The sequence below is a fragment of the Nerophis lumbriciformis genome, linkage group LG12 (genome assembly GCF_033978685.3).
Source record: "Nerophis lumbriciformis linkage group LG12, RoL_Nlum_v2.1, whole genome shotgun sequence".
In the NCBI taxonomy this organism is placed as follows: Eukaryota; Metazoa; Chordata; class Actinopteri; order Syngnathiformes; family Syngnathidae; genus Nerophis; species Nerophis lumbriciformis.
In genome coordinates, this window is record NC_084559.2 from 16,867,835 (window position 1) to 16,891,919 (window position 24,085).

Genomic DNA, 24,085 nt, shown 5'->3' on the forward strand with positions numbered 1-24,085 from the left:
GAATGGGGGAGGAAGGTTTTTTGGGTTGGTGCACTAATTGTAAGTGTATCTTGTGTTTTTTATGTTGATTTAATAAAAATAAAAAAATACGATAAAAATACAAATTAAAAAACAATACCGATAATTTAAAAAAACGATACCGATAATTTCCAATATTACATTTTAACGCATTTATCGGCATCTCTAAGTATAATGATAAACCCATCCTGTTTTTACGTTCAACAACCACAACTAGCGTCATCTCGCCATCCTCCAATCACAACGCGAGTTGAGTTTAAGAACCGGTGACGACCAATCAGGCTTCTTGTCTTCTTCCGGTCTACCTAACATGGCTAACTAGCACAAGTCGCACTGCTAGCAACTTGGGGGAGAAGAAAAAAAAACACACACACCAAGCTTTTGTCAATGTCGGCGGTAGTAACAACATTCCCTTGCTATTGTCTTCTATTGGCAACGTTTATCGGACTCTTCTGCCCTTTTGCTACAACAGCGAGGAGTTGGTGAGTATTGTCAGGGATTAGCTGACTTTAAAAGAATGTTGTTGTATGTGATGCTAGAGTGCCGCTAGCCAGCGGGACTTTAAAATAGTTCCTTCTTTCCTGCTAATATCACTTTGGATTCGGCTTTAAAACTAACATTTTAAAGCTCGGCTGATTTAAAATTGATCTCAATGACCAGTTGAATCGTATTTTTTTATGAAGGGGTGTCCTTAAATTAAAATGACTGACGCGCATAAGAGTGTTGCTTGTGTTTATTGGTTGGCAACAAAAGGATTTTGATAACAAGCTGGCAGCTAGCATGTAGTGATGCTAACGTTAGCTCACCTAGTTAGCATTAGTGATGCTAACATTAGCTCGTCTATTTAGCATGTAGTTATGCTACCATTAGCTCACCGAGTTAGCCTGGAGCTATGCTAACATTAGCTCACCTAGCTAGCATGTAGTTATGCCCATAAACATCTTATAAGTAGACGCAGCATGGAGCGCTACTGCCTACTGGCGCTGACGAGACGCGGGGCCGCCATCTTGGAGTGGTGATCCGCTCCAATCAGTGCAATTCATTTGGCAGGAGCAATGAACTGTCAGCGCATTTAATTCATCTTACCTCACCGAATACCACTGATTTTCACGCCCTTTTTTTGTCATACGTGTAGCTATGATAAAGGACACGTGTTTTATTATTCATAGTTTGCTTAACAGTAATAGAATATTCTTATACTCTATAAGTGAGCAGACGTACGAGGTCAAAACTGGGAATATAATCCCAGAGACGGGGGAAAAACGGTCAGTTAATTTTAAGTTGAAGAAACAATATGATTAGGTTATATATACATGCGTATATCCTACATAAACAATGTATGAATACATTAGATATCTATACCAGTGGTTCTTAACTTGGGTTCCTAGGGGTTCGGTGAGTCGGCCTCATTGCTCCTGCCAAATGAATTGCACTGATTGGAGCGGATCACCACTCCAAGATGGCGGCCCCGCGTCTCGTCAGCGCCAGTAGGCAGTAGCGCTCGATGCTGCGTCTACTTATAAGATGTTTATGGTTATTACATTTGCAGTGAGTTTACAGCCTCACTGATTTAACTACACAGCAAATAAAAGTTGTGTTACTTAGCCAATAAACGTTATCTTACATCAGTGGTTCTTAACCTTATTGGAGGTACCGAACCCCACCAGTTTCATATGCGCATTCACCGAACCCTTCTTTAATGAAAAATAAAATGTTTTTTTTCAAATTCAAGACAAAGTTATATGTTTTTGGTAACACTTTAGTAAGGGGAACATATTCTAAGTAACAAAGACTTAATTTAGAGTTATTTGGACACGAGGGGAACATATTCTAAGTAATAAAGACTTACCGTATTTTCCGCACTATAAGGCGCACCGGATTATTAGCCGCACCTTCAATGAATTACATATTTCATAACTTTGTCCACCAATAAGCCGCCCCGGATTATAAGCCGCGCCTACGCTGCGCTAAAGGGAATGTCAAAAAAACAGTCAGATAGTTCAGTCAAACTTTAATAATATATTGAAAACCAGCGTTCTAACAACTCTGTCCCAAAATGTAGGCAAATGTGCAATCACAAACATAGTAAAATTCAAAATGGTGTAGAGCAATAGCAACATAATGTTGCTCGAACGTTAATGTCACAACACACAAAATAAACATAGCGCTCACCTTCTGAAGTTATTCTTCATTCGTAAATCCTTCGAATTCTTCGTCTTCGGTGTCCGAATTGAAAAGTTGCGCAAGCGTGGGATCCAAAATGGCCGGTTCCGTCTCGTCGAAGTCATCGGAGTCAGTGTCGCTGTTGTTGTCCAGTAGTTCTGTGAATCCTGCCTTCCGGAAAGCTCGGACCACAGTTGTGACCGAAATATCTGCCCAGGCATTTACGATCCACTGGCAAATGTTGGCGTATGTCGTCCGGCGCTGTCTGCCCGTCTTAGTGAAGGTGTGTTCGCCTTCGGAGCTGTGTGAAAAAAGCCACCCGGCCTCTTCGCGTAAACTTCCCTTAACCACTCGCTCATCTTTTCTTCATCCATCCATCCCTTCGAGTTAGCTTTTATGATGACGCCGGCTGGAAAGGTCTCTTTTGGCAAGGTCTTCCTTTTGAATATCACCATGGGTGGAAGTTAGCATGGCAAGCTAGAACCACAGTGAAGGATGACTTCTCATTCCCTGTGGTGCGAATATTCACCGTACGTGCTCCCGTTCCACAGTGCGGTTCACAGGAATATCAGTTGCTGTGAAATACGGTAGTAATCCGTGTGCGGATGGAGAGATTGCGTCTTTTTATGAACCGGATCCTTGTCGCTTAGTAGGAGCCATTTTGTGGTCTTTACAGATGTAAACAGGAAATGAAACGTACGGTGATATCCGCGCGTTTTTTCTTCTTCTTCCGGGGGCGGGTGGTTGCTTACAGTAGAAGAAGAAGCGCTTCCTGTTCTATGGGGGCGGGTGCTTTCCTTGGCGGTTGCTTGCGTAGAAGAAGAAGCGCTTCCTGTTCTACCGGGAAAAAAGATGGCGGCTGTTTACCGAAGTTGCGAGATCGAAACTTTATGAAAATGAATCGTAATAAAGCGCACCGGGTTATAAGGTGCACTGTCAGCTTTTGAGAAAATTTGTGGTTTTTAGGTGCGCCTTATAGTGCGGAAAATACGGTAATTTAGAGTTATTTCGTTAGGGTCAGGGTTAGAAGGTTAGGGTTATAACAAGGCCATGCCGAATAAGTGGAGGTCAAAACACACCCGACTCATTGTGTAAATAAAATTTCTCCCTATCGGCGTATTACGGATACGGCAACAGCAGAAGTCACACTGATTCTCAGGTGTGTAATTTGTGTTGGTTTTGTTCTTTGAACAAGGTGATGTTCATGCATGGTTCATGTTGTGCACCAGTAATAAAACATGGTAACACTTTAGTATGGGGAACATATTCACCATTAATTTGTTGCTTATCAATATGCAAATTAGTAACATATTGGCTCTTAACTAGTCATTATTAAGTACTTAAGTACTTATTAATGCCTTATTCGGCATGGCCTTGTTATAACCCTAACCAAATAACTCTAAATTAAGTCTTTATTACTTAGAATATGTTCCCCTAGTGTCCAAATAACTCTAAATTAAGTCTTTGTTACTTAGAATATGTTCCCCTTACTAAAGTGTTACCAAAAACATATAACTTTGTCTTGAATTTGAAAAAACAACATTTTATTTTTCGCTAAAGAAGGGTTCGGTGAATGCGCATATGAAACTGGTGGTGTTCGGTACCTCCAACAAGGTTAAGAACCTTTGATGCAAGATAACGTTTATTGGCTAAGTAACGTAACTTTTATTTGCTGTGTAGTTAAATCAGTGAGGCTGTAAACTCACTGCTAATGTAATAACCATAGACATCTTATAAGTAGACGCAGCATGGAGCGCTACTGCCTACTGGCGCTGACGAGACGCGGGGCCGCCATCTTGGAGTGGTGATCCGCTCCACTCAGTGCAATTCATTTGGCAGGAGCAATGAACTGTCAGCGCATTTTAATTCATCTTACCTCACTGAATACCACTGATTTTCACGCGCTTTTTTTGTCATACGTGTAGCTATGATAAAGGACACATGTTTTGGCGTGTTTTATTATTCATACTTTCTGAGCTCACTATGTTCACTGCACATATCCTACGAAGTGAGACCTACACTGTTTCAATGTCCATTTCTCAGATGATATAATTGTCGATGACTGAAGTGCTGATATCAACCAAACATATTAGTGTCATTTTAATAAACAGCTACAATAAAGAAAAATCACAACAAATGCAAACCTCATAACACTGTAACATAACACCATAACACAACAACTATAAGCCTAAGTACAACTATACAAAGACAGAACGGAATGACCGCAGAAAAGTTTCGGCGACTCACCGACTTCCTGAGATGAAAGGTTGAAAACGGTGTAATTAACCAAGCTCGAAATGTAAGTAAAGTGTGACCACTTTTTCATAACACTAATATACTATGTTCATTCAGTATGTTAGTCCGTCGGGGTAACTTGCTCCTCTATCACTTCTGTCGCGTCCTTTGTGACTTAAAGCTGTGTTGCGGATTCATATTATTGTGGAAATTGTATTTGCTATCTTACTGTAGCTGAAAGTTGTTGTATTGTAATTTATGATTTTGTCTTGTGGCGTTTGCATTTGTTGTGACCTTTCTCAGTCTCCGTAGTTATTCACCATTCTTGTTTCACGGACTGACGGCGATGACATCACAGACGGCAGACAGACTTGAATAATGTTTAACGTCTTTAACGTTAAAAGTGTTAAACTTCATATAAAGTCTGCTGTCCTTAAATCCAATGTTTTTTGTTTGTTTTTAGATCGATTTCCTTTTAAAACGATGTTTCATAGACACCTATATTCCGGAAGGCAAACTTGCTGAAGAGACATCGACGTAGTTGAAGTAAGTTATATAAATCGTTAAGCGAATAATTATTACACCCCTAATATATTCAATATGTCTTCCCAAAATGACAGAATTTTTATCGACCAGCATGTTTACCATATTTTTCGGAGTATAAGGCGCTCCGTAGTACCGGTATAAGTCGCACCGGCCGAAAATGCATGATAAAGAAGGAAAAAAACATATATAAGTCGCACTGGAGTATAAGTCACATTTTTTGGGGGAAATGTATTTGATAAAACCCAACACCAAGAATAGACATTTGAAAGGCAATTTAAAATAAATAAAGAATAGTGAACAACAGGCTGAATAAGTGTACGTTATATGACGCATAAATAACCAATTGAGAACGTGCCTGGTATGTTAACGTAACATATTATGGTAAGAGTCATTCAAATAACTATAACATATAAAACATGCTATACGTTTACCAAACAATCTGTCATTCCTAATCGCTAAATCCGATGAAATCTTATACGTCTAGTCTCTTACGTGAATGAGCTAAATAATATTATTTGATATTTTACGGTAATGTGTTAATATTTTCACACATAAGTCTCTCCTGAGTATAAGTCGCAAACTATGAAAAAAACTGCGACTTATAGTCCGAAAAATACGGTAATTGGCTCAAGAGAAGTACATTATTACAGTCGTAGTACAATTATTATGTTTTAATCAATAGTTTGAGTTGGTTTTAGTAACATGTCGTAATTTTAAATACACCAAAACAATGTTCCAATGTCTTCTGTGGAAATGAAAACTTACTACTACTTATTGTATGTTATTAAACGAAGATCAAGATGGTTAATGCAAGATGCAGAAGAAAAACATATAGTCATTCGTAATGTGGCGTGAAGCGTATAAAAAAAACCCAAGAGAGGTTTGAATTTGAATTTGTATATTGAGAATAGCCCAATAAGATTTAGCATCTCATTTTTAAGGGGGTCTAGGTTCAAGTTTGAGACGATTTTTGTTGTTTTACATGTACTAAGTCAACTAATTGTGAACATTTTATTTGAAACATAAAGGCAAGAAGCCATATATGAACTGCTTTATATTGTAAGCAAAAAAACAAGTTTTATTACGCTAATCAAAACAGTAGAAAGGATTGGAGTCCTAGGTACAGTTCTCCACTATAAGGACATTACATAAAATGAAGAAATCTTCTGATTTAAAAAAAAAAAAAATCTTTAGTGCCTATTTTTTGCAACCTTTTCTTTGAAAATTCTTGTGTATTTCTGAATGTTTGCTTTTTTAATGGTATATGTGTCTGTGTTTGTCCTGTATCCTCATAGAGTCGGCTTTCTTTCTCTGACGTTTTAGTCTTGGAGGTAGTGGAAGGGTCTTGCGTACCTCTGAGAGAGAGAGTTAATTTTGAGTCCTCTGGAGACTTCTGGGTCGCCCAGCCAAGATGTCCTCCATCTTGCCATTTACTCCACCTGTGGTGAAGAGGCTTTTGGGCTGGAAGAAGTCAACCAACGGCCCAGGCGGCGCTGGTGTGGGAGAACCCAACGGCCACGAAGAGAAATGGTGCGAGAAGGCCGTGAAGAGCTTAGTAAAGAAGTTGAAGAAGACTGGCCAGCTAGACGAGCTGGAGAAAGCCATCACCACGCAGAACTGCAACACCAAGTGTGTCACTATTCCCAGGTAACGTGTCGAGCATGAGATATTTTCTTGTCATCCTCATAAAATACAGTAGATCCCATCTCCTAGGTGAGAAACCATACATATTGGATGTCCCAAAAAATGTGAATTTGTTTGCACTCTAGTCTCTCTATTTTGCTTTACCCACAGACTTTAAAGTGTAAAATGTATAGGTGCTCATCACTGATAAAATGATCATGAAAGATCGTTCAATAAAGCAAAGAAATGGTCTAGCCTTCAGCCTGGTTGTTAGCTACTGCAACAAATGTGCTTCATCTCCTGCGGCACCGCCTCAATCAGCAAAGCCCTGTCTGTCTGTTATTTCACTTTACCTTTTTCTGTGTTGATTGAGCTGTGTTGAAGCAGCAAAAAAGGACATTATGTTAAATGAAGAGTTTCTGTCTCTGATAGTTGATATAATAATGTAACTGCATCATTAAGCCTACATGAACTCCATGGTGTTCAGGGATGAATAGTCTCTCCTATTGCTATTGTACCATTGTTTTCAGCTATAGTTACATTAATCATTAGTAATGCAGCAGCCTAGTTTTGAATGGCAGGGTCCCTGCTATCACATGTTGATAAAAATATAACATTTACATAATAAATCAACTACAGGCTTCCCAAATTCTGTAATAAATTAAGCATGAGTTGACTTGAAACTGTTTAATGTTGCACTTTTTATATGTAGAAGAAAAGTTTTGTCATTTTATTTAATCTGAGCAACAACTTGAGGCAGTTTAATGTTGATTAACGTGGGCAGAATTATTATAGTGTTCCCAATGTTAAAAGGATAAAGCCGTTGTTTACAAATTTGGTAAATAAATAACCAAAACATTTATATTTTGTTGTTTTCTTACTGTACCGAAAATGAACCGAACCGTGACCTCTAAACCGAGGTACGTACCGAACCAAAATTTTTGTGTACCGTTACACCTACCGGTACTATAATTATAATAAGAGTGTAATGATTATTTTCAGAATTTGTGGTTGCTGGTATGATTCACTAACAATATCATGTCTTTAGAATGCAACGATCTGAAACAATTAATTCAGTTGAAATCGAGTCAGTAACTTTTTAGTAATCTCCCTCTAAAACTACTAGTTGTGGTACGCCGCTCCGTGCTAAGAGTCCAAGATGATGCAGGCGGTCCTCCAATGCCACGTCTACATATTCAACACTTCCTGTAGTAATTCCAGTAATGACCAAGAAAGGTTTGAGGTTGGATTGTGACAAAGTTGACTTGCCAAAAGTTAGTCCTGCTGCAGCTTCTTACACATTTGTCAGGTTGTTGCATATTAGTACATGGCCGGTGAATGACATTGGTCTTCTCAGGAGTGAATATGCGGGTCCCATGAATGCTGAATCCCAAATAGGTTAGGATCCACTGTATGTAGAGATGTTGGGAAATATGGAATACTACCATTGTGACCAGAAAAAAAAACTATCCAATTGCATAATTACCAAAGCATACAATACAAGGCAATAAAATCCCTGAGGTAATTTAAGAGATGTTCTGTGTATCAGCCATCCAACCTTGATGACCAGACTCATGTTTAGTGGGAACAATGTTAACACATTCATTCCTAGCTGATAGCCTGGCATCATTCACATGTTTGTACATCTCTAGATAACGTCTTACTTGTCGCCTGATAATTGTCCAAGGCTTCATTGTTCTCTTTGTACAAATTCATCGGCTTCATAGAATTGAATTAGTTTCTTTAGAATCTACCCTTACTACAAATTAAGTACATAATATTATAAGATTAAGACATTGCCACTAGTCAAATATGAGATATGATCAAAACTTCGTCTTATTCTGTCTCACATGACAGATAATAGATGGCTTTATAATGTTCAAACTACATTTATTATTATTTATCTGCAATATCTTGTGTTGTTTCTGCTTTTTGATTTTTCTTTTGTTTTCTGTGCGCAGCAATTGCTCAGAAATATGGGGACTGAGTTCACCAAACACTATAGAACAATGGGATACATCAGGCCTTTACAGCTACTCTGACCAAACAAGGTGAGTATTAAAAACTTTTGCATGATGCTCATTGTGTCCCACAGGGCTGCCATCTATCTGTGACAGTGGGTTTTGGGAGGGCTGGAGGTGTCTAATTTGCATAATTTGCCATGATGCATGTATTTTTTTAAATTCTGTGGGCATATTTGTCAACATTTGCATTTGAAAATGAGGGGAATTTTCCGGAAAATAATTTTGACTTTGAAGTGTACACATGGTGCATTACTTTAGATTACTTTCTGACATACACAAGTACAATATTTAGTTATTTTGTCATCTAATGAAATAAACACAATGTCTGCATCTTATGTGCATATAAAGTTAACATTAATATAACTAATAGCAGCAAAATATACTTGTAAATAAGAAGTGTCGATGAAACCTAAAAGGGCTATATTTAGATTTTTTTTAAACATTTAAAATACTTCCTTGTGGTCTACATAACATGTAGACGACCAGATTGTTCTTTGGTCAAAAATTTGCATAGATTATGTTTTATATACCATCTTACCATGAATTGATTGACGTGGACCCCGACTTAAACAAGTTGAAAGACGTATTCGGGTGTTACCATTTAGTGGTCAATCGTACGGAATATTTACTGTACTGTGCAATCTACTAATAAAAGTTTCAATCAATCTTCAAGCCTCTTTCTGACCGTCTCTTCAGAATGCGCCGTTTTGTGGGTGGTTTAATGTATGTGCCTCCACTTTGACTGCATCTTCTCCCTGTCAGCCAAGTTGTAGTTTGTATTGCTTCCATATCAAGTCTACTGCTCTAAGTTCAAACTACCGTATTTTTCGGAGTATAAGTCGCACCGGAGTATAAGTCGCATCTGCCGAAAATGCATAATAAAGAAGGAAAAAAACATAAAAGTCGCACTTTTTGGGGAAATGTATTTGATAAAACCCAACACCAAGAATAGACATTTGAAAGGCAATTCAAAATAAATAAAGAGGTTGAATAAGTGTACGTTATATGAGGCATAAATAACCAACTGAGAACGTGCCTGGTATGACATGTTTGTGGGAATAGGACAAACTAACAAACTTAGTCAGTAAATAATAACTACTTTGAAGGTAAATAACTGCTGTAGCTACTATTTCACTACATGTATCTTTGTTGTTTGCAAAATGTGTACGCGGCTTTTTGATTTAAACATATAATATTTGCGTTTTAATGTATAAGAAAGGTTAGATTAGATATTTTTACACACAAAAAGAGCCACAATTTTCCCTACTCTGATCCTAGGTTATGGGATAATTATCAGCACGACGTGTGTTACTATGTCACAATGAAAAGAAAAGGTACAGTTCATTCAACTTTAAGGTAAGACAGAAAGTACCGTATTTTTCGGACTATAAGTGGCTCCGTATAAGTCGCACCGGCCGAAAATGCGTAATAAAGAAGGGGAAAAAAAATATGTAAGTCGCACTGGAGTATAAGTCGCATTTTTTGGGGAAATTTATTTGATAAAATCCAACACCAAGAATAGACATTTGAAAGGAAATTTAAAATAAATAAAGAATAGTGAACAACAGGCTGAATAAGTGTACGTTATATGAGGCATAAATAACCAACTGAGAACGTGCCTGGTATGTTAACGTAACATATTATGGTAAGAGTCAGAGGTGGGTAGAGTAGCCAGAAATTGTACTCAAGTAAGAGTACTGTTACTTTAGAGATTTATTACTCAAGTAAAAGTAATGAGTAGTCACCCAAATATTTACTTGAGTAAAAGTAAAAAGTATGTTGTGAAAAAACTGCTCAAGTACTGAGTAACTGATGAGTAACATACACACACATATCATATATATATATATATATATATATATATATATATATATATATATATATATATATATATATATATATATATATATACCGTATTTTCCGTACTATAAGGCGCACCGGATTATTAGCCGCACCTTCTATGAATTACATATTTCATAATTTTGTCCACCAATAAGCCGCCCCGGACTATAAGCCGCGCCTACGCTGCGCTAAAGTGAATGTCAAAAAAACAGTCAGATAGTTCAGTCAAACTTTAATAATATATTGAAAACCAGCGTTCTAACAACTCTGTCCCAAAATGTACGCAAATGTGCAATCACAAATATAGTAAAATTCAAAATGGTGTAGAGCAATAAATAGCAACATAATGTTGCTCGAACGTTAATGTCACAACACACAAAATAAACATAGCGCTCACCTTCTGAAGTTATTCTTCATTCGTAAATCCTTCGAATTCTTCGTCTTCGGTGTCCGAATTGAAAAGTTGCGCAAGCGTGGGATCCAAAAATGGCCGGCTCCGCCTCGTCGAAGTCATCGGATTCAGTGTCGCTGTTGTTGTGCAGCAGTTCTGTGAATCCTGCCTTCCGGAAAGCTCGGACCACAGTTGTGACCGAAACTATCTGCCCAGGCATTTACGATCCACTGGCAGATGTTGGCGTATGTCGACCGGCGCTATCTGCCCGTCTTAGTGAAGGTGTGTTCGCCTTCGGAGCTGTGTGAAAAAAGCCACCCGGCCTCTTCGCGTAAACTTCCCTTAACCACTCGCTCATCTTTTCTTCATCCATCCATCCCTTCGAGTTAGCTTTTATGATGACGCCGGCTGGAAAGGTCTCTTTTGGCAAGGTCTTCCTTTTGAATATCACCATCGGTGGAAGTTAGCATGGCAAGCTAGAACCACAGTGAAGGATGACTTCTCATTCCCTGTGGTGCGAATATTCACCGTACGTGCTCCCGTTCCACAGTGCGGTTACAGGAATATCAGTTGCTGTGAAATACGGTAGTAATCCGTGTGCGGATGGAGAGATTGCGTCTTTTTATGAACCGGATCCTTGTCCTTTGTAGGAGCCATTTTGTGGTCTTTACAGATGTAAACAGGAAATGAAACGTACGGTGATATCCGCGCGTTTTTTCTTCTTCTTCCGGGGGCGGGTGGTTGCTTAAAGCGCTTCCTGTTCTATGGGGGCGGGTGCTTTCCTTGGCGGTTGCTTGCGTAGAAGAAGAAGCGCTTCCTGTTCTACCGGGAAAAAAGATGGCGGCTGTTTACCGAAGTTGCGAGATCGAAACTTTATGAAAATTAATCGTAATAAAGCGCACCGGGTTATAAGGCGCACTGTTAGCTTTTGAGAAAATTTGTGGTTTTTAGGTGCGCCTTATAGTGCGGAAAATACGGTATATATATATATATACACATACATATATACATATATATATATATATATATACCGTGTATATATATATATATATACACATACATATATATATATATATATATATATATATATATATACACATACATTGATATATACAGTATATCATTTATATTTATTTATTTTGCCGTTTTTGTTTACATGTTAAAGGTGTTTTAATGAATATACATGCATGTTTAACACATATAGATTCCTTTCTTTCATGTTGACAAGAATATAAGTTGGTGTATTACCTGATTCTGATGACTTGCATTGATTTTAATCAGACAGCAGTGCTTAACGTCCACGTTTTCAAATGCAGGAGAAAAAAAGTTCCTCCTTTCTGTCTAATACCACATGAAAGTGGTTGGTTTTTGGTATCTTATTTGTCCAGCTTCCATATTCGTTTTCACACACTTTACAAGAAATACATTGGCGGCAAATTCCGTAGCTTGTTTGCGCTGGCTTTCGGAGACTCTTATTTTGAAAGCGCAGGCGCGATGGAGCGGCACTTTTATTGTGAAGACAGGAACTGTGCAGTCAGTCTTTGGCTTGTGACGGGATGTACGTTTGAAATAAAAAAGTGTCTTTTTTCCTTCACACTTTTGATTGATTGAAACTTGTATTAGTAGATTGCACAGTACAGTACATATTCCGTACAATTGACCACTAAATGGTAACACCCCAATAAGTTTATCAACTTGTTTAAGTCAGGTCATGTGACCGCCTGGCTCTGTTTGATTGGTCCAACGTCACCAGTGACTGCATCTGATTGGTGGAACGGAGTCAAACGTCACTAGTGACTGCATTTTATTGGTGGAACGGAGTGAAACGTCACCAGTAACGCAGGCACTTTGAAGGTCTGTCTGACAGACCAAAACAAACAAAGCGTGCATTAACAGATCGATAAAAATTAGTAGCGAGTAGCGAGCTGAATGTAGATAAAAGTAGCGGAGTAAAAGTAGCGTTTCTTCTCTATAAATATACTCAAGTAAAAGTAAGTTGCATTAAAACTACTCTTAGAAGTACAATTTATCCCAAAAGTTACTCAAGTAGATGTAACGGAGTAAATGTAGCGCGTTACTACCCACCTCTGGTAAGAGTCATTCAAATAACTATAACATATAGAACATGCTATACGTTTACCAAACAATCTGGCACTCCTAATCGCTAAATCCCATGAAATCTTATACGTCTAGTCTCTTACGTGAATGAGCTAAATAATATTATTTGATATTTTACGGTAATGTGTTAATAATTTCACACATAAGTCGCTCCTGAGTATAAGTCGCACCCAAACTATGAAAAAAACTGTGACTTGCAGTCCGGAAAATACGGTATGCGCTTCTTTGTATTAGAAATGGCAACAGCGCAGGGTGTAAGTGCGTGTACGAACCAGTCTGCCTCACAACAAGAGGATAGAGAAAAATAAGGAACTTATTGACTACAATGACGGACTCGCACAAAGATTTTCCGGTAAACCTCTTCCATATATGGAGATATATGCTGTATGTTTCCCTCTTAGAGGGAAACATACAATATTAGTACAGTTCTTGTTCTGATATCATTATAGTTAAATTGACAGCTGTGTTTATTTAGTAAATAGCATCTGGCTGTTGAATTATCTACATTGGCTAACCTGCACGACTAACTTTTCTTACCTATTGGTACCTGTTTTTGTGTATTTGGGATCTGAAGAAGTCCCGAAAATTTGAAATCAAACCATGGAAGCATGGCGGAGATATTTATGAAACAATCATACTTCTTCCAAATGAGTCGTTTGGAATTTGCACAACTTGTGACTTTTTTCCAGCATGTAACATCAGCAGATATCTCCATATATGGTAGAAGTTTACCGGAAAATCTTTTGTGGGAGTCCGTCATTGCAGTCAATAAGTTCCTTATTTTTCTCTAACCTCTTGTAGTGAGGCAGACTGGTTCGTACACACACTTACACCCTGCGCTGTTGCCATTTCTAATACAAAGAAGCGTGTAGTTTGAACTTAGATCAGTAGACTTGATATGGGAGCAATACAAACTACAACATGGCTGACAGGGAGAAGATGCAGTCAAAGTGGAGGCACATAAATAAAACCACCCACAAAACGGAGCATCCCGAAGAGACGGTCAGAAAGCGGCTTGAAGATGGTATATAAAACATAATCTAGGCAAATATTTGACCAAAGAACAACCATTACATGTTATGTAGACCACAATGAAAAAGTTGGTCGTGCAGGTTAGCCAATGTAGATCATTTAACAGCCAGATGCTATTTACTAAATAAACACAGCTGTCAATTTAACTATAATGATATCAGAACAAGAACTGTACTAATACTGTATGTTTCCCTCTCACCTGTCTCCGCCATGCGCTCATACATTTGCCTTTTGCCATCCGTTCAGATCTCTTGATGGCCGCATGCAGGTCTCCCACAGGAAGGGGCTTCCCCATGTTATCTATTGCCGTTTGTGGCGGTGGCCGGACCTTCATAGCCACCATGAACTGCGTGCAATCGAGGCCTGTGAGTATGCCTTTCACCTCAAGAAGGATGAGGTCTGCATCAACCCATACCATTATCAAAGGGTGGAGACCCCAGGTGAGACAGCTCTGTAGAGCTTTATTTTATCCATGCATGTCTTCGTCTTAGATGGGTGTAGTTTATTTGAAAACTTAAAAGTGTTCATGACATCTTTCCACAACCACTATTTTGTTATTTTAATAATTGTAATGCACATTGTTGAGATCATTTTAATCCTAACTAAAGCCTGTGTGTTTCAAATTTGAAATCAGGTGGCTTATAATAAATATCTCCATTCAATAAGTTTAAAAAAACCTTCTTTCTGCATTAACCTACATGTTATATACCAGTCTACTAAATGATCATGGTATCAAAGTAAAGGGGAGACTGTGATGCCTACTGTGGATGTGTGTCTTCTAAAAGAGATAGCATTTTAAAACCACCCAACCAAGGCCAGATTATATTTTCATATATATATTCTTTTTTTTAAAGAGTATATATGTATTATATAAATTAATTGTTGAAACGAGACTAACCAAGCTCCAATCAACGTTCATTTGTCATAGTTCTGCCTCCGGTTCTTGTGCCAAGACACTCAGAAATTCTGACAGAGCTGCCGCCTCTGGATGACTACACTCATTCCATACCTGAGAACACAAACTTTCCTGCAGGAATTGAGCCTCCAAATAACTACATACCAGGTGAGGTTAAACTAGTATTTGTTTTCTCCTCAAAATTCAACTTTTTTAGAGTTTGGATTTGTCCCTCTAGTTAACAATTTGAACAAATTGTTTGTTGGGTTAATATAAATGTAATCATTGAATTTGAATATAGTGAAATGGATGAGATAATACCTAAAAACACCTTAATGTTATACTAAATCTTAGCTGCTTGAAATGTAATTTCATTGTTGTGCTATGTAATCAATTGAACAGAAACACCTCCACCAGGCTACATAAGTGAGGATGGGGAGGCCAGCGATCAACAGATGAATCAAAGCATGGATACAGGTACCCTGCTGCTTGTGCCTTAGTAGGACATATGTATTGCCGGGAAACATACAGTACCATGCAAGGTTTTGAGAACACCACTTGCTTTGTTATTTTAATGAACTATTTTGCATTTAATTTGAATATTTTAATTCGTATAGTCAATGCAATTCCAAAGTTAATGCATAAAAAAACTGTTACTATGCACACAACTTTGTAGAGGGTTAGCACATAGGCCAAAACAGAATGAAAATGATCCAGAATCTTTGTTTACTTATTTCATCACACTTTCTTACACTAGTTTCATATGATCATCATTAAATCGTCAAAACAACAAATGTGCAATAGGAATTTTGCATGATGTACTTTTGAGGATTTTTTTTTTGTTAGCCACATGATTTTTATAATTTATTCTTGTGATATTACTATTCTTGCTTTTCCAGTTACCATTGTCATTGAAAGTCTGATCCATCACTTGTGTGCAGCTAAGTCTTTTGATGTCTTGTCCTGTGCCAGGTTCTCCAGCAGAGCTGTCTCCCAGCACTCTGTCACCTGTCAATCACAGCATGGGTAAGACACAGACACATATCTCAACTGATACCTCAGCTTCCTCACACAACAATCTCTCTGTAGATCTGCAACCCGTGACTTACTCGGAACCAGCCTTTTGGTGCTCAATAGCTTACTATGAGCTCAACCAACGTGTAGGCGAGACGTTCCACGCCTCACAGCCTTCATTGACGGTAGACGGATTTACAGACCCATCGAACTCTGAGCGATTCTGCTTGGGCCTACTGTCGAATGTCAACAGGAATGCCACTGTGGAGATGACTCGAAGGCATATAGGTAAGTCTCTAAAAGGAAACGCCTTCCAACACAAAAACAGTTCCTGCAAAGATTCATTATCACTGGGGGTGTAACAGTACATGTATTTGTAAACGGATTTCTCAGGATGGATCCTTTGGTTTGGAACAGAGGCACATGGTACTCAATTAAAGTGTGGGACAGGAAGTGTGCCTCGTGTCAGGCATCCACTCAGTAAACAATTAGAATGCAGTCCAGCATTTGGCGAGTGGGAGTCATGGCTAGTGATAACACCAAGGAAGAGGCTGAGCCTAAAGACTGGTGTCCCAATTTCAGAGAATAAATACCTTGAATATGCACAATGCGTTTCCATTCTTGTCAACGTGTCCGTTTCCACTGCCGATGAATGCGCTTCGCCACAACTCAACCAGAGACTATAGCTGTCCTACCTCTGAGAGCATTAACTGGTGAAGCCTGCTCCGAGGGGAGGCAAAATGTCCACTAGGCATCTTTGCTATGCTTTTCTTCCCTTGTGCTGAAACAAACCAAAGTAGGGACTTTAAAACCATAGTACATACTAGAGATGTCCGATAATGGCTATTTTGCCAATATTCCGATATTGTCCAACTCTTAATTACCGATTCCGAAATCAACCGATACCGATATATACAGTCGTGGAATTAACACATTATTATGCCTAATTTTGTTGTGATGCATTAAACAATGTAACAAGGTTTTCCAAAATAAATCAACTCAAGTTATGGAAAAAAAAAAGGCCAACATGGCACTGCCATATTTATTATTGAAGTCACAAAGTGCATTATTTTTTTTAACATGCCTCAAAACAGTAGCTTGGAATTTGGGACATGCTCTCCCTGAGAGAGCATGAGGATATTGAGGTGGATGGGGTGAGGGGGGTAGGGGGGTGTATATTGTAGTGTCCCGGAAGAGTTAGTGCTGCAAGGGGTTCTGGGTATTTGTTCTGTTGTGTTTATGTTGTGTTACGGTGCCGGATGTTCTCCCGAAATGTGTTTGTCATTCTTGTTTGTGGGTTCACAGTGTAGCGCATATGTGTGACAGTGTTAAAGTTGTTTATACGGCCACCCTCAGTGTGACCTGTATGGCTGTTGACCAAGTATGCTTTGCATTCACTTGTGTGTGTGAAAAGCCGTAGATATTATGTGCCTTTAAGGTTTATTGGCGCTCTTTGCTTCTCCCTATGTCCGTGTACACAGCTGCGTTTTAAAAAGTCGTACATTTTACTTTTTGAAACCGATACCGATATTTTCCGATATTACATTTTAAAGCATTTATCGGTCGATGACATTGGCAGTCGGATATTATCGGACATCTCTCGTACATACGACCTTGCTTACTGTTACACCACTATTTCTAACTATTTTCAGTGTATGATAGTCTTTTGGCAACACTAAATTGGCCCTACTGTGTGAGTGTGAATGTTGTCTGTCTATATGTGTTTGCCTTGCGATGAGCTGGCAACTAGTCCAGGGTGGAGCCCACTTTCCACCCGAATGCAGCCCCCCCCTGCGACCCCAAGATGGACAAGCGGTAGAAAATAGATGAATGGTAAATGCATTTTTGTTTTTATGCATCCAGGAAGAGGAGTTCGACTCTACTACATAGGTGGGGAAGTGTTTGCTGAGTGTCTGAGTGATAGCGCCATCTTTGTACAGAGTCCAAACTGCAATCAACGGTATGGATGGCATCCAGCAACAGTGTGTAAAATTCCACCAGGTAACTTGCTAAAGCTGTCAGTCCTACCGGTATTTAAATGTCCCAAGTTTTTAGTTATGTTTCTATATTCTATATTCTCATGCTGCTCTATTATTCAGAAGACCTTATAGATAAATAATATTTAACATTTAAAATCACTTTTGAGATTCAACACCCAAGTGGCTGCTGAGACGCCACTTGAAATTTACTCGCAAGAAAATCAACCCCTTCAGTCAAAGTCAATGGACTCGTTATGAAATGAATGATAAAGTCTAACCCATCCTCTTCATCCCAAACACATACTCATCAATCACTTTTATGTGTGCATCTTTACCCCTTCAGGCTGTAATTTAAAAATCTTCAACAATCAGGAATTTGCTGCTCTGCTGGCTCAGTCAGTCAACCAGGGGTTTGAGGCTGTGTACCAACTCACGAGGATGTGCACCATACGAATGAGCTTTGTCAAAGGCTGGGGAGCAGAGTACAGGTGAGCTGTATTATATAACCTCAAACGGAAATGAATGTAGAGATGTTGAAATGAACGCAATTAGTGTTTGGACCACATAAATTGAATCACAGCTTTTATTAAGAGCTGCAAAGGGAAAGGGCTGCAACTTGTAATCAATTCATTTGATTAGAAAAAAGCTTAGATTCAATTATGTTGCTTCCAATTGTTTAAGTGCAACTAATAAAAATGGACAAAATCTCGACCGTGTAGAGTATCTATCCATCCATCCATTTTTTTATACCGCTTATTCTCATTTGGGTTGCGGGTAAATTAAGGCGAGAGGTAGGGTACACCCTAGACTGGTCTTCATCCAAGCGATGACGTATCACTTATAACGCATCAGATACTTTAGCCGTAAAATAAGCTCACGACAAGCGAAAATTAGTTAAAAACTAAAATCTTTGGAGAACTTTTTTTGCAAAGGACAAAAGGCCAGAGCTGCCACTAATTCATTTGTATTTGTCATGCACTTATTTTTGCTGTGTTTATCTGCCACACGTGGAAGGCCTGTGAAAATAATGCTGACTTTAAACCGGTTCTGGTGCGAAAAAGGTTGGGGACCCTTACTGTAATCTGTACAGGCCAGGGGTCGGCAACCCAAAATATTGAAAGTATTGGACCACAAATACAAAAAAGTAATCGGTCTGGAGCCGCAAGAAATTAAAAACCTTATATAAATGTTATGACCTAAGTGTCTATTAGGGATGTCCCGATCCGATATTTGGATCGGATCGGCCGCCGATATTTGCCAAAAAATGCGTATCGGCAAGGCATGGGAAAATGCCGATCCAGATCCAGTTTAAAAAAAACTCCGGTCCGTGTTTTCCAACGCACCTATTTAAATAATACATTCCACTTTTCTGCTGGTCCCTAATTTCCGTGTCGCATTTTCCAGCACACCTTCAACACATCCACAGGTCTGTGGATTCTCACGCAGATGCTTTTAGCTGCTGGCATTACACGACAGGCTCTTCTCACTCTTTCTTGTGTCTCCCTCTCACAGACAGCAAGCGCACCTTCTTACACACGTCACATACTGTCACGTCATACGTCACATACGTATACGTCCTCCCCGAGCAGAGAGGTAGCAGCATGGCTAACGTTAGCTGTGATGCTAGCGCAGCCGTGCAAGCAATGCTCCCTCTAAAGTGCGCGCCTGTGCAATTGCGCACGGCAAATCTATGCCACGCACAAAATCAAATAAAAAAATAAGCGCATAACAATTTTCGACACACGGACACGACAGAGAAAACAGTTTTCGTCATCATTGTTGAAATATTGTAACGTCTCTTAAAATGCCGATGCAAACATTTCCAGATCAACACCGTATGAAAAAAATAGTGATTTTTTTAGTTGTGATTTCCTTCTCTGCATGAAAGTTTAAAAGTAGCATATATTAATGCAGTATGAAGAAAAATGTTTTAATGTAGACACATAGAATCATCATACTGCTGTGATTATATGCATCAAGTGTTCATTCAAGGCTAAGGCAAAATATCCACATATATATGGTGTATCGTGACATGGCCTTAAAATATCGCAATATTAAAAAAAGGCCATATCGCCCAGCCCTAGTTCAATGATGCCATTTCTGTTTGTCATGTATAATTTTGTCTATTTTGTGTTTATCCTTGAATAAACAGGTCAGTTTCTTGTTACCAACCGTTGTGTATTATTCAAACTCACCTAATTCCGCTGGCTAGTTGTTATCAAGAGTACTAAAACCCTTTTCAACATGATTCTGACAACTAAGTAGGCTAAATAACTTTAAACTATAGGCCAGTATCGGTCAGTATCGGTATCGGATCGGAAGTGCAAAAACAATATCGGTATCGGATCGGAAGTGCAAAAACTTGGATCGGGACATCCCTAGTGTCTATACTAGCTATATTAGCCTACCGTACTATCAAAATAACTATGTGTCGCAGGCTGACGCAAATCTTTGTTCACAGAAATGTTGAAATTTAATATTTATTCTAAACATTTTATACAACATTGGAAAACATTAGTAAAACTTCTCAGAGGGTGAGATAACTCCTGGAAATAACCGTCTTAGAATAGCCAAAGGTATAGATGTGTGTGTCCAAGTTAAAAAAACCGTCAGGCGGTCTTCTTTTAATGGATTTATTACAATCTTTGCGAGCTAGGTAATGTTTGCTGTGGTCTGGAACAACATGGCTCACAAATAACTATAAGAAATGCAACCAGTATTACATACAGATAATGTGTGATAGAACATGGAAAAATAAACTAAACACACAATTAAATGAGCACAGATATACCTACAAACGAGGCATAATGATGCAATATGTACATACAGCTAGCCTAAACAGCATGTTAGCATCAATTAGCTTGCAGTCATGCAATAACATCAACACAACTCACCTTTGTGCATTCGTGCACAGTATAAAACGTTTGGTGGACAAAATGAGACTGGCATAAAACACAGCGTCGGAGAAAGTTACGGATACAAACAAACTGTTGAGTCACAGTCCACACAACGGTGTGTTCAAGGGCCGCTTAAATTAGTAGGACAAAACGCCGCTCGCAAATACTCTCATCAGTGAAGCATAAACACAAACTTACTAAAAAGTGGGCTTTCTAACAATTGGGAAGGTTTGTGTCGTGTTTGTCCTCCTACAGAAACCATATTACGGTACAACAAAAAACCTTTTTCACCCCATTTCTTTTCCATTTTCATACATTTTTGAAAAATCTCCATGGAGCCACCAGGGCGCCGCTAAAGAGCCGCATGTGGCTCTAGAGCCGCGGGTTGCTGACCCCTGGTATAGGCAAACACATATTTTAGTAATGCGCACATGTTAAAAGTGCAAAGTCCATGTTGATGATGTACTTTTATTAGAGAGAAAAAATGTAGAAAGTAGAAAAATTGTGTTTATTTCAACTATTTTCCATAAAATACGCATTGAGGCTGTAAGGTGTGTTTTATCCTAAATCAAACTAATGAATGGATTACTAGAATGATTGATCAGTGCAGCCCTGCGAGACACTACGCTACATTTATTAAATGTTTTTGTTTCACAGGAGGCAGACTGTTACAAGCACGCCTTGCTGGATCGAGTTGCATTTGAACGGTCCTCTACAGTGGCTAGACAAGGTTCTGACTCAGATGGGTTCCCCTTCTGCACGCTGTTCCAGTATGTCCTAGATAACAAAGGAACCTCACCCTCCCCAAAAAGAAAAAAAAAAACAAAGATCAGTTCTAATAATGGGTCTTATCAAGGAAACCCAGCAAATTAATTTTTTGCCATATACTTCATTGTATTTGTGACCTTGATCCACATACTTCTAAACATTTACACACGCACACAAACAGATTTTTCAGTAAACAATTTGGCACTTTGTTAGTCATCTTTGTCATGCACCTTGTTCAATTGCTCCCCCCCCCCCCCCAAATCCTTTATTAATATTTGATCATTTTGTGGTACAAAAGAAAAGTGTCTTTGTCCAGGAAGTAGGGAAAAATACCAAAAAAAAACCTAGAATATTTCTCAGTGTTGAAAATCGCTGGCGTGCTGTTAAGAGTTTCTAGTGCAGCCCGCACCAACTGTCACGAGCACTGACCTTTCTGTTTCTCTGAGAAACATGGCCCGTGAGTTTTGTCAGTTTGCTCGATGGGGGGAAAAAAAGTGACCGTGTAGTTGAACTTTTATAAAATTTGATGAAATCGACCTCACTGTTTGCTAGGCTTGACCTACCCCCTTTTTTTTGTTTTTAACTTTTGTGTCGTTCTAAGACATACTTAAATGACGAATAGGAATGTTGGTTTCTAAATCCAAAAAACCCCAAACAAACTGAAAACTCAGTATGTTTGATAATTTTTTGTCATTATATGGCAGTATTTCGTGTCCACTATGAAGTTGACTTGCATCTCACCTTACATCCCGGTTTACAAACTGGGTTTGCAGGGTGCACTGGGCAGGAACCAGAGAGTATCCGCTGTTAGCAAGAGTTTGTTTTCTTTATGACACAACACGAGGAGAGGCCTTGAATTGTCTCCCCAGGATTGATTGAAGGTATTGGCGAGTATTCATCATCGGTTTTTAGCCTATATCCCAATTTTTTTGCTACTTTTTTGTATTATCATGTATTTTTATATATAAATGTACCTTAAACATTTCTGTCATTCACATTTTCTATTAAAGTAATATTTTCAATAACAGGGCTGTTTGAAAAACTGACCGGGAAGGCTTGGATTATTCCTTCATTTAGCCCCAACGGTTCAGCTGGAATTTGTTTCCAGTAACAGCTCTTTGTCCCAGTGAAAAAACATTTGTTCCATATGTTCTGTGCGGAGCCCCTAAAGGGACATGGGGGGGAAACTTTTTTTTTTTTTTTTCTTCTAGATTTGTATCTCATGCGCACGAGAAATTTTTATAAAGTTATAAAACAAAAAAAAAATTTTTTTTAGCATGTATCTCGTGCACACGAGAAATTATCTCGATACATGTCTAAAAATATATATATATTTTTTAGAACTTTATAAAAAGTTATTTTGCGCACGAGAAACTTTATAGTTATTAAAAAAAAATATATATATATATATATATATATATATATATATTTTTTTTTAGACATGTCTAAAAAAAATTTTTTTTACAACTTTATAAAAACGAGTATCTCTTGCGCACGAGATACATGTCTAAAAATAAAAAAAAGTATCTTTTTTTTTTTTTAAAGACATGTATTTCGTGCGCACGAGAAACTATCTCGTGCGCACAAGATACATGTCTAAAAAAAAAAGTATAATTTTTTTTTTGTATAACTTTATAAATACTTTCTCGTGTGCACGAGAGTTTCTCGTGCGCACTGAAAACTTTTTACAAAGTTATAAAAAATATATATATTTAAAAAAAAAATGTTTAGGCATGTATCTCATGTACAAGAGAAACTATCTCGTGCGCACGAGATACATGTCTAAAAAAGATTTTTTTTTTATAACTTTATAAAAAGTTTCTCGTGCGCACGAGATACATGTCTAAAAAAAAATTATATATGTATATATTTTTTTTTAGACATGTATCTCGTCTGCACGAGAAACTATCTTGTGTGCACGAGATACCTGTTTAGAATTTTTTTTTTTTAATAACTTTATAAAAAGTTTCTCGTGCGCACAAGAAACTTTTTATAGTTATTAAAAAAAATATATATATATATATATATATATATATATATAATTTTTTTTTTTTAGACATGTATCTCTTGCACACGAGATACATGTCTAAAAAAAATTTTTTTTACAACTTTATAAAAACGAGTATCTATTGCGCACGAGATACATGTCTAAAAATAAAAAAAATTATCTTTTTTTTTTAAGACATGTATCTCGTGCGCACGAGAAACTATCTCGTGCGCACAAGATACATGTCTAAAAAAAAAAGTATTTTTTTTTTGTATAACTTTATAAATACTTTCTCGTGTGCACGAGAGTTTCTCGTGCGCATTGAAAACTTTTTATAAAGTTATAAAAAATATATATATTAAAAAAAAAATTTTTTAGGCATGTATCTCATGTACAAGAGAAACTATCTCGTGCGTGCGCACGAGATACATGTCTAAAAAAAGATTTTTTATAACTTTATAAAAAGTTTCTCGTGCGCACGAGATAGTTTCTCTTGCGCACGAGATACATGTTTAGAATTTTTTTTTTTTTTAATAACTTTATAAAAAGTTTC

General features: G+C 38.0%; 1 protein-coding gene across 4 annotated transcripts; it reads left to right on the top strand.

Annotated features, from left to right (window-relative positions):
- The first annotated feature begins 326 nt into the window (after positions 1-326).
- On the top strand, positions 327-22,764 carry LOC140679265 (mothers against decapentaplegic homolog 2). Of its 4 annotated transcripts, none has more exons than XM_072914327.1 (12): positions 327-500; positions 4,880-4,962; positions 6,258-6,609; positions 8,547-8,636; positions 14,239-14,432; positions 14,921-15,055; positions 15,290-15,364; positions 15,860-15,913; positions 15,977-16,189; positions 17,765-17,902; positions 18,224-18,368; positions 21,435-22,764. In XM_072914327.1, exons 3-12 carry the CDS (start codon positions 6,374-6,376, stop codon positions 21,556-21,558), a joined length of 1,404 nt encoding a protein of 467 aa, XP_072770428.1. In that variant the 5' UTR covers positions 327-500; positions 4,880-4,962; positions 6,258-6,373; the 3' UTR covers positions 21,559-22,764. The 4 variants fall into 4 exon arrangements, with proteins under 4 accessions (XP_072770428.1, XP_072770431.1, XP_072770429.1 ...); XM_072914330.1 differs by having other exon boundaries at positions 14,239-14,357; XM_072914328.1 differs by lacking the exon at positions 4,880-4,962.
- Positions 22,765-24,085: the final 1,321 nt, after the last annotated feature.

Coding starts and splice junctions, on each gene's coding strand:
- LOC140679265 (XM_072914327.1), top strand. CDS start 6,374: ATGTCCTCCATCTTGCCATTTACTCCACCTGTGGTGAAGAGGCTTTTG. Junction 15,056..15,289: donor TCCAAATAACTACATACCAG/GTGAGGTTAAAC, acceptor TCAATTGAACAG/AAACACCTCCACCAGGCTAC. Junction 17,903..18,223: donor AGTGTGTAAAATTCCACCAG/GTAACTTGCTAA, acceptor TTACCCCTTCAG/GCTGTAATTTAAAAATCTTC.